This window comes from Alexandromys fortis, unplaced genomic scaffold (genome assembly GCF_014885135.2).
Source record: "Alexandromys fortis isolate MF-2015 unplaced genomic scaffold, M_Fortis_MF-2015_v1.1 scaffold_31, whole genome shotgun sequence".
NCBI classification, from domain to species: domain Eukaryota; kingdom Metazoa; phylum Chordata; class Mammalia; order Rodentia; family Cricetidae; genus Alexandromys; species Alexandromys fortis.
Window position 1 is genome coordinate 6,602,674 of NW_026067974.1, and position 10,557 is coordinate 6,613,230.

Genomic DNA, 10,557 nt, shown 5'->3' on the forward strand with positions numbered 1-10,557 from the left:
TGTGAGATCCCAAGTACTCTTTGGTTTGTGGTCACCGCACTCTAACAGCTGCCTTTTCTATTTCAATTTTCCAAGTCAAGTTTCCCTTGACCTCTCTTAGAAAGACCCTTAGGGTTATGTGCAGGGGTCCTCCATGTAATTAAAGATACTTTCTGCATCTTAAGTCCTTTAATTAAGTCTATTGCTATAATTTTGGTTTTTTTGAAACAGGGTCTAGCTATGTGCTTTTTAAAATTTTGAGACAGGGTCTCATGTAGCCCTGATTGGTTTTGAGCTCACTATTTATCTGCCTGCCAAGTGTCCTCATGCCCAGCTTTCTTTACATGCTTTTTAAAATTAGTTAATTAATTTTTTATGTGTATTGGTGTTTTGCCGGCATGTGTATCTCTGTGACAGTGTTGGGTCTCAGGAACTGGAGTTATAGACAGTTCTGAGCTGCCATGTGTGTGCTGGGAACTGAACCCAGGTCCTCTGAAAAAGCAATCAGTGATCTTAATCACTGAACCATCTCTCCAGCTCCTTTTTTTCTTTTTGGGACAGGATTTCCCTGTGTAGCCCTGGCTGCCTTGGAACTCACTCACTTTGTAAGTCAGGCTGGTCTCAAATTCACAGAGATCCACCTGCCTCTGCCTCCCTAGTATTGAGATTAAAGGCATGCGCCACCACCACCCGGTTCACCAGCTTCTCTAAATATTTAGTCTATATGAAATTCAAATCAGCAACTCACACAGTAGTTTTAAAAACAAGTCTAATAATATAATCTAAAGCCATTCAAATTTGATACATGCTGATGAATGACTGTTAAAACAATTCAAATTCTTATTGCAGCCAATTTACAGAAGAAACAGAAACTTGGAGAAGCACAGCAGACTATCAAGATCTTAGAGCTTAGTGTAATCCTAGGCTTGAAGTCCTAGGGCTTAGGGGAAACATCTGTGTTCTGTCTCAACCTGATCTTTGTCCCCCCCCCCCCACATCTGCCTTTATTATAAACAGCAATGGGACACTTGTAGCAATGGTAAAAAAAAAAATAATTTACAAAATCAGAGGCTTGTTGAAGCTTCCCCGGTGGGAAGGTACCCTTGGGGACTCATGCGTAGATGCCAACCCAGAGCAGGAGGAAGAGGACGCCAAAGCCCATGAAGAGTGACACCACCAAGGAGATGAGAAGCTCTTTGTAAATGTCACATGTGTACTTGGTGGAGGTGACCTTGTAAATGAAGGACCAGGCAGTGAAGAACATGCCAATGGCCAGAAGTACCACAGTCAGGTGTGGGAAGACAACCGGGTTGACCGGGCTTGTGTACCTACTCGTGATAAACCCCCATCCTGATCTTTGACTTTTAATGTGTCACAGTATTCCTGAGGAGCCATGAACAAACATCTCTTTGCTCCAGATAGGCAGCCAAAGATAGACCAAAATATGCATACCACAAAGTCCAACTTGGTGAACCATGAGTTCTATTGGGGTTGCTTACAGAATCAAGGATGAAGGGTTTGTTATAGAGGCAGAAATGAGTCAAAGGACAGCTGCATCCCAAGAGCCCGCCCATTATGGGTGACAGCTTACAAAAGCTGAAAACCAGGAGAATACTGCACAGCCTGCAGGTAGCTCAATAGGCAGGAGAGTTCGTTCCAGGTAGCTCAATTGGTCTGAGCTACTGTCCAGCTTCTGGGCTGGTCTCTGTTTCTTCCAAGTTGCTCAGTTGGTCTCTACTTCTTCTAGGCAGCTCTGCTTATCTGAGAGCATCTCCTAGCCACCATTACTGCTGATGTACTCTTGGGTGGGAGGGACCTACTGAAACTGGTCAGTTTCAGAGACATCCTGAAGCTATGGAGTTGTTTACTTTCTGAACATAAGGGGCTTCCCTAATGAGATGTTCCATTTTGCCTTAGAACGTTCTGTGTCTCAACACAATTTCCTATGAAATGGAAGGTTTTAATCTGGAAATTGCTATGCAACAGCTTTCTCAAAAGCTGCTGGGACTCGTGTTTTCCTGGCAGTTCCCCAAACAACCTAGAACATACAGGAGTGTACAAGATGACATTTGGTTGAGGCAGGAAGTACAGCACAGGGCCAGTCTTTTGTTCCCAAGGGAAATGCTGCCAAGACAAGATAAACTGTCTCCCACACTGCCTGCTTCCAGTCTTAAGGGATTAAAAACAACCTCCTTAAAGTGAACACCTGCTATCCATCCTTCTTTGCTACCTGAGTCCCTGGATTGATCTCTGAGGGTTTCAATTATACACAGTTCTCAAAACCCAATTCCTCCACCACCCTGCCACATCCTTCAAGGAGTCTCTCCTGATTTCCTCCCCCAGGTTCTTTCTGCTCACCAAGCTTGAGTGAGTCCTTTGTCTTACAATGCATTCACTTCCTTGCTCTGATTGGATTGAAATGACTGAGACCTCAGAGTCTCAGTCCCCTCTCCTGTAACACACAGATAACATTGGGAAGATAAAGTAAAAAAGAAACTATAGAAGACCAGGGATGTAGCTCAGTGGTGTAGTGCTTACCCAGAAAGGTTCTGATTCCATACCTAAACTGTGTGTGCGTGTATGCTTGTGTGAGTGAGTGCATGGGTATGTGTGTGTGTAAGGGTGTGTGTGTGTGTGTGTGAACATGTGTGAGTGTGTGCTTGTGTGTGTATGTGTGTGTGAAAGAGAGAGGTGAAGGCAGGCCGAGGTACACTTGAGGAGACCAGAGGACATCTTTGTGGAGTCATTTTTCTCATTCCACCTTTACACATATCCCTGGGATCAAACTAGGTTGTCAGGCTCGTGCAGTAAGTGCCTTTGCCTGCTGACCTTCACCAGCCCTGAGTATAACACAATCACATGCCAATACACACACACACACACACACACACACACACATACACACACAATACATTCAATCACAGAGACTGGCTTCAAAGTTACTATGCAGTCAAAAATTAGTTTGAACTTCTTATCCTCCTACCTCTATCTCCTGAATGTTAGGATTAGGGTCAGGCACCACTATCCTTGCTGAGTGACTTGGTACCCTAATGGCATGAACCATGTGCTAGTTTACATATGAATGGCCCCCATAGAGTAATATATTCATGCTTAGTCACCAGGGAGTGGCACTATTTGAAAGGATTAGAAGATTTAGGGGGAGTGGCCTTATTGGAGTAGGTGTGGCCTTGTTGAAGGAAGGGTGTCACAGGTCGGGGAGTGGACTTTTAGTTTTCAAAAGCCCATGCTAGGTTTAAGCTCTCTCTCTCGCTCTCGCTCTCACTCTCGCTCTCGCGCTCTCTCTCTCTCTCTGAGCCCACAGGCCACAGATGTGGATTCATTCCACCTTGACTAAAGGTCAGAGAGTTCAGGCCTATTCTTGCTCCTTCAAGGTTATATGACAGGAGGTTTCACCCTAGGTGTTGCTACTAAGAGGGTGTCTTGACCTAGGGTGTTGTTACTTGGCATTTTGGGTATCAAGAAGACAAAAGAAGTCTTTTGCCTTCTTCTCCCCTTTTGGAATGGGGTTTATAAAGCCTACGAGAAATAGATGTGAGGGGAATCTCATTATTTCTGGATGCTCTCCCGACTCTATCAGTTGTCTCTTGGCTATTTCTTTCTTTTTTTTTCTTTCTTTTTTTTTTTTTTTTGGCTATTTCTTCCTTAATCCTCATGCTTCCCTCTTAATGCAGACAAATAAACTGGGCAGGACCCAAAAATGGCACCCAACGTGAGGCTCAACAAACGGCGTCTCATCTGTGGAGCTTGGATATGGGAGGTACTGTGATGGATCCCTCAGATGAATGAGACATTGCAGGTGTTGAAGTAAAATGAGCGCTTGGATAGATAACAAATGTGGAAGTGTGGGGAGTATTTATTGGGAGTAAAAATTTGTAAATAAAATTCGTAGATATGGGGCAAGGAAATAGTATTCAGCTGTCTGTAAATTTACTTGGCTATATTTTGAAAGCAGAAGAACTGGGGTAGAGCAGCAACAAGAGCAGAAATTTTTTTGAGTTTGTAAATAATTTAAACTTCCTGTTCCCTCCCCACACTGGTGGGGCAGCTGCGTTGTATTCAAACTGCTCTAAGACTCAGCAAAGTGAAGTTGTCGTCGGCCCGTGCTCTTGATCAACTTGAGCAATGGGTGCTGTAGTCTCAGCCACAGCACTGCCATACTGAGCAAGCAAGGGAATGAGCAAGAAAGCAAGCAGAGAGCAGGGTGTGCAACCTGGCAAGGGCTGCAGGCAGAAGCCTCCAGGAACTGCCCCCACAACCAGGGCCTCCCAGTCCCTGGCACCGGCAGGACAGCTCTACCTCTGCCCTAGCCAGACAGATAAGAGCAGGCTGAAGCCTCCAAGAACTGCCTTCACAACCAGGGCCTCTCAGTCCCTGGCAGGACAGCCAAGTCATGTGGAGCACAGCTCTAACTCTTCCATAGCCAGACAACAGCAGGCCGCAGCCTCAGGGAGCTGCCCCCACCCAGCCAGAAGTCTGTGAAAATGCCAATGCTTCCCAAGCCAACCTGTGAAAATGCAAATGCTGCCTGTCAGCTAATGGGAGTTTTGCAGTTTAGATTAGAAAAGATGACTTGCAAACTTTGAATGATTTTCAGAAATTATTGGGAGATATTCAATGGTTGAGACCTATTTAAAATTGCTTATGGCAGATCTTGAGCCCCTCAGTGAGATTCATAAAGGGAATAGTGATCCGAGTTCCCCTAGGCATCTTACAGATGCTGCAAGACAGGTACTGGATCAGTGGAATATACAATACAGAATCAGCAGGTACATTATATTAATTATAGTCAATCTTGGCAAGCATATATTTTGCCTAGAGGACTTACCCCTATAGCAGTATTACAGCAAAACAGTCCTCCATTATGTCTACATCTTCCTGTTTTGACAATTAAGGTATTAAACACTTATTTTGAAGCAGTAGCTTACTTAATACAGAAATACCAGATGGCATCTAGGCGATATTTTGGTAGAGAACCCAATGTGATCAATGTTCCTTACACTAAGCAACAGGTTGTGTTGAAATAAGGAGCGGCGGGGTTGCGTCCCCAGCACCCCAGCCGTCCACATGGCTAGCTTATGCCCGAAATAACAACACACAAACATTTAAACACTGCTTGACCCATTTCTATGTAGCCTCTTCTAGGCTAATTCTCACATATTAATTTAGCCCTTTTCTAATCATCTGTGTAAGCACCCCAAGGTGCGCTTACTGGGAAGATTCTAGCCTACGTCCATCCTGGGTTGGAGGAGCTTCATTGCATGCATCTGCCCGGGAGAGAGGAGCATGCCTCTCTGTCTGAGGAGTCTGGCTCTGAGAGGAGCTGCATTACTTCTGACCTCACTTCCTCTTCCTCCCAGCATTCTCTTCTGCTTACTCCACCCACCTATGTTCTAACCAATAAAATGGGCCAAGCCAGTTTCTTTATTAGCCAATGACCTTCCTCCATCAAGGTTGAATGATTATTTTAAATAATGATTCTTGGGCAATTGCATTTGCTCAGTTTTTAAGCCAAATTGATAATCATTTTCCAACTGATCAATTGCTGGAATTTGCATCAGTACATTTCTTTATTTTTTCTTTTTCTTTTTTTAAAGATTTATTTATTTTATTATGTATACAACATTCCTTCCATGTGTGCCTGCAGGCCAGAAGAGGGCACCAGATCTCATTATACATGGCTGTGAGCCACCATGTGGTTGCTGGGAATTGAACTCAGAACCTCTGGAAGAGCAGCCAGTGCTCTTAACCGCTGAGCCATCTCTCCAGCCCTCTTTATTTTTTTCTAAAATTGTGATGAAAGGTCCCTTAAAAGATGCTATGTTGGACTGGAGAGATGACTCAGAGGTTAAGAGCACTGACTGCTCTTCCAGAGGCCCTGAGTTCAATTTCTAGCAACCACATGGTGGCTCTTGTAATAAGATCTAGTGTGCTCTTCTGCCTGTAGGCATACAGGCAGGCAAAACATTGCATATATAATACACAAATAAATTTAAATGCTATGTTAACCTTTACAGATGGTTCTTCAAATGGAAGAGCAGCATATATTATTGATGGTAAAGAATATGTAGTGCAAACAGACCCAGACTCAGCTCAAATAGTTGAACTGTGAGTTGTTGTTATGGTATTTCAGCTTTTTGTAAATAATGTATTTAATTTATATACTGACAGTCATTATATTTTTAGAGCTCTTCAAGTCATCGAGACTGTCCTTTGTATTGGAACTAGTAATTGTGAGGTTAAAATACTTCTCCAGCAAATTCAAGAAGCCATTTCTCAGAGAAAACTGCCATGCTTTGTGGGTCATATTAGTGCACATTCAAATCTCCCTGGTCCTTTGGCTGAAGGTAATGCTTTAGATGATAAACTTATCTCAATTGATTTCCTTATCTTAACTTGAGCTTGCTCAGTGATCACATGCTTTACATAATCAAAGTAAAAAAGTTTAAGAAGACAATTTGGTTTAATAAGAGAAATTGCTCATCAGATTATTAAGCACTGTGCTATATGCCCATAATATTTACCTGTACCTCACCTTGGGGTAGATCCTCAAGGTCTGTTTTCTAATCATTTATGGCAAGTGAATATTACTCATATTGCAGAATTTGACAAATTAAGAAATTCATGTGGCAATCAATACATATTCAGGTTTCTTAATGGTCACTGCACCAACTGGAGAAGCCACTAAGCATATGATAACTCAGTGCTTAAAGTATTTTTTGTATATGGGAATTCCTGAAATTATAAAAATGGATAATGGATCAGGATATATAAGTAGAGCATTTCAGCAATTTTATTTCTGCATAAAACAGGAATTCCTTATGATCCTCAAGGACAAGAAACTGTAGAGTATGCCCATGGCTCCTTGAAAACACAACTTCAAAAGAAAAAAAAAAGGGGGCGGGGAGTATGCCCTCAGTAGTCACATACTGCTTTAAATCATGCCTTCTTTATTCTAAGTTTCTTGAATATGGATACCCGTGAGCAATCTGCCGTGGATAGATTCTGGCATGATGGCACCAGAACGACCTTTGCTAAAGCAAATTGGAAAGACCCTGCACTGGATTATGGAAAGGACCTGACCTTGTTTTAATATGGAGTTGAGGGCATGTCTGTGTTTTTCACAGAAAGAAAATGAAGCTCGGAGGTTTCCTGAAAGTTTGGTGCAGTGTGTGTGAAACAGAAGAGTGCCATCCCTGATGATGTCGTGGATGCCAAGGTCCACCTCCCAGAAGAGTTGCAATGAAATTGCTGAACCTGTGTTCCTGACTCTCCGATGTCATCATTCTGCAGTCTGAAAAGGAAAGGCGGTTATGGGAATGGTTGGTGATACCCAACTTCCTGATAGTCCTGTTGCACAGAATTCTAGACCTCTTTGAATCCTATTTGCTTTGGAGCTGGCCCAGAAATGCTGACTGAATGTTTGGCCATCTATCTACAAAATATCGTGGGATGCGGACATTAACTTTGACAGTATGATGTTCAATCTGATGTTGAAATAAAGGACTTGGAGAACTGAGACCTCAGAAATTTCTCCTTTTGAGGAAAAAAACTTGTTAAAGCAATAGAACACTGTTATGAAGGCAACATGTGATTAAAGCCCCTTTAGTATGTGAGGAGGAGGACTGTAAAAGTTTTTGTTGCTACTCAGGGACTGGAACAGTTCAAACATATCTTTGGAAGTTTGGTAGCAGTAATGTAATTGAACTATAGGAGAGGAAAAAGACTATTAGCTCACCTATCCCAGAAACTTTCTCTTGTTTTTTGATTACAATGAAGTTATGAGAATTGTAACTTGACAAATTGTGTGTTTATTGATAATTTTTATACCAGAATTATGGTATTGACCTGTTAATGTTTGCAACTACTTCGATTCACTATAAAAATGTTACTGATTAGGAAAAGGTTAGAGTTTTCTGAGAAAATTTGACATGATGCCAATGAGTCCTTAGATTTGATATATTTGATTAGACAAATTTTGATTTTGATGCAGCTAAAACTATTAAAGACATACTAGACCAATTTTAAAAGGCCATCCTATCTTGGTCATCCTTTACTCCTTAATTAGGAGATATAGTGGCCATAGGTGTGTGTATCACAAAGAATTACCTGCTTGCCTACAATTATCTAATTACTTGTGAACTCTCTCAATGGGAAGTTGGCTCAGAGGTGCATGGTCTCTGGCTATGCACTCTCCCTTAACCCTTTATGAACAGAGGTTGATAGTCAATGGCAGGTAAGATCTTTTCCCCTCCAGGCAATCTAAGACAGAGTGTTCATGATGGAATGTATGGATGGATGACAGGTAAGACTGGAAGGTGGGAGAAGACAACCTAAGATAGGCACAGTCTGTCCTGTAGCAGAAGCTCAGGCTTTGATAAATAAATAAAAAAGGATGGAATCTGTGGGAGCTCCCAGATGTGGTTTCATTCCACCTTGACTAAAGGTCTGAGAGTTCAGGGCTCTTCTTGCTCCTTCAAGGGTCTATGACAGGAGGTTTGACCCAAGGTGGGACTACTAACAGAATGTCTTGACCTAGGGTGTGGTTACTTTGTGTTTTGGGTATTACGAAGATAATTACTTTGTTTGTTCCTTGTATCATGGTAAAGAAGTCTTTTGCCTTCTTTCCCCCTTTTGGATTGGGGTTTATAAAGCCTATGAGAAATAGATGTGAGGGCAATCTCATTATTTCCTGGATGCTCTCCCGACTCTATCAGTTATCTCTTGGCTATTTCTTTCTTAATCCTCATGCTTCCCTCCAAGCATGAATGAATAAGCCAACAGGGACCTGACATCTCTCTCTCTCTCTCTCTCTCTCTCTCTCTCTCTCTCTCTCTCTCTGCCTCTCTGCCTCTGGATTGAGATGTAGCTCTCAGCTCCAGCTCCAGCATCTGTTTACATATTGGCTTGCTCCTGGCCGTGATCACAAGGGACTTAACCTTTGAAACTGTAAGCAAGACCCCAATCAAATGTGTTTTTTTATAGGAGTTGCCTTGATCATGGTGTCTCTTCACAGCAATAAAACGGTGACTAAGAGAGTCTGCATACACACATATCTCTTTCCTAAGAATATATTTAGCAATCTGGGAGCCCACTTGCCTCTACCTGAATGAACATTCCTCTCCAAACAAAGCAATTGGGTTACTCCAATATACAGCTCCCTAGTAACCCTCAGTACTTTGTTGTGTATGTATGTGTGTCCAAACATATTAGAAGGGTCAATCTAAACTGGTTTTAAATGCATTCACAATAAGGCAAACTGTCTCCTCAAATTTGGGGATGGTCTCCTATCTACCATCTTAACCCTGTACATAATTAGGCAAAAGAAACAAAGGCAGGTGGATCTCTATGAGTCTGAGGCCAGCCTGGTCTAGAGAGTGAGCTCCAGGACAACCAAAACTGTTAGACTGAGAAACCTATCTTAAAAAAAAAAATCCTTGCCACTTCACCATTTTTTGTGTGCTACTTCAGGTCTTTGAACAAGATGCCAAGTACCCGGAAGCACAACGCCTAGATGTAATGATCTGTTCTGTCTCTCTTTAAGAGACAGGCCATGCCCACTCCCTCCCCTATCCTTTGAGGCAGGAAGATCTTCCTTCCTGCTTGCAGCTGGACTCTCTTCCTCTTCCCTCTTCCTCTTGGAGAGGCAGCTTCCATCTCTCCTCTCTCTCTCTCTCTCTCTCTCTCTCTCTCTCTCTCTCTCTCTCTCTTTCCTCTTCTCTCTCTCTCCCTTTCTCTTTCTCTCTGCTCTTCTCCCCCTCTTCCTTCCCCCTCCATAACCCACTAAATAAATATCCATCCTCACTCTGCATGGCTTGCCTATCCATGTCTCTGTCTCTCGCCTGCCTATTGCCGTGTGTCTCCCTGCCTGAGACCAGCTGCCTTCGGAGATCTGTAGCATGGTCTCATGTGCCATCCCTGCCTGGGACTGGCTGCTCTCAGGACCTGCTGCCCCGTGCATGCCACCACATGGCCCACTGCCTGTTGCCACTTGGGGACCTGCAGCATTTCTGCCACTGCAGCTACTTGGGGATCTGCAGCATTTTAATTAATCTATTACACTAGAGGCCACAGTAACACTTGATGAGCCATCCAGAGGCAATAGAATGAATTTTCTTCTGCTTCACCATGCAAATTTCTCCCTCTTGTCTTTTTTCCTGGCCTGTGATATTAGGTAATACAAAGGCAAAGGTAAATGGGACAAAACATGTCAGGGTCCTGTTGCAAGAGAACAGAGTGGCCATTCTGCCAGGATGGAGAAGGCAGTGATGGTTAGGAAGAAGGTTGCAGGTGTCTTCCTTGCTGGACTTGGGACAAACAAAACAACTAACCAAACACATTCAATAGTCTAAGTGAAATGTAACAAAGTAGATCCCAGACCTGGGATCCAGTGTTGTTTCTACTTTCTAAGAAAGAACAAGACTTAGTTGCCATTTGGAATTTTAATGTATTTTTCCACCCCTCTTTCCCCACCTCTTTCTCTCTTCTCATTTTTTCTTTGGTCTAGGTTACAGATTGTCATGGTCTTATAGGAGCTGACCAAACAAAGCCTTGAGGACT

The 10,557-nt window shown here is 42.9% G+C and overlaps 1 protein-coding gene and 1 long non-coding RNA gene across 2 annotated transcripts; one reads left to right on the forward strand and one right to left on the reverse strand.

The window, feature by feature from the left end:
* Nucleotides 1-1,090: 1,090 nt before the first annotated feature.
* LOC126510291 (transmembrane protein 258-like) lies at nt 1,091-3,072 on the reverse strand. The gene is made up of 2 exons (XM_050156794.1): nt 3,056-3,072; nt 1,091-1,307 (listed from the first exon to the last, which is right to left on the reverse strand). Exons 1-2 carry the CDS (start codon nt 3,070-3,072, stop codon nt 1,091-1,093), a joined length of 234 nt encoding a protein of 77 aa, XP_050012751.1.
* Nucleotides 3,073-3,244: 172 nt separating this feature from the next.
* On the forward strand, nt 3,245-8,021 carry LOC126510503 (uncharacterized). Its single transcript, XR_007594419.1, has 4 exons — nt 3,245-3,757; nt 6,015-6,105; nt 6,184-6,344; nt 7,125-8,021. It is a non-coding gene; the product is annotated as an uncharacterized lncRNA (long non-coding RNA).
* The last annotated feature ends 2,536 nt before the right edge of the window (nt 8,022-10,557 follow it).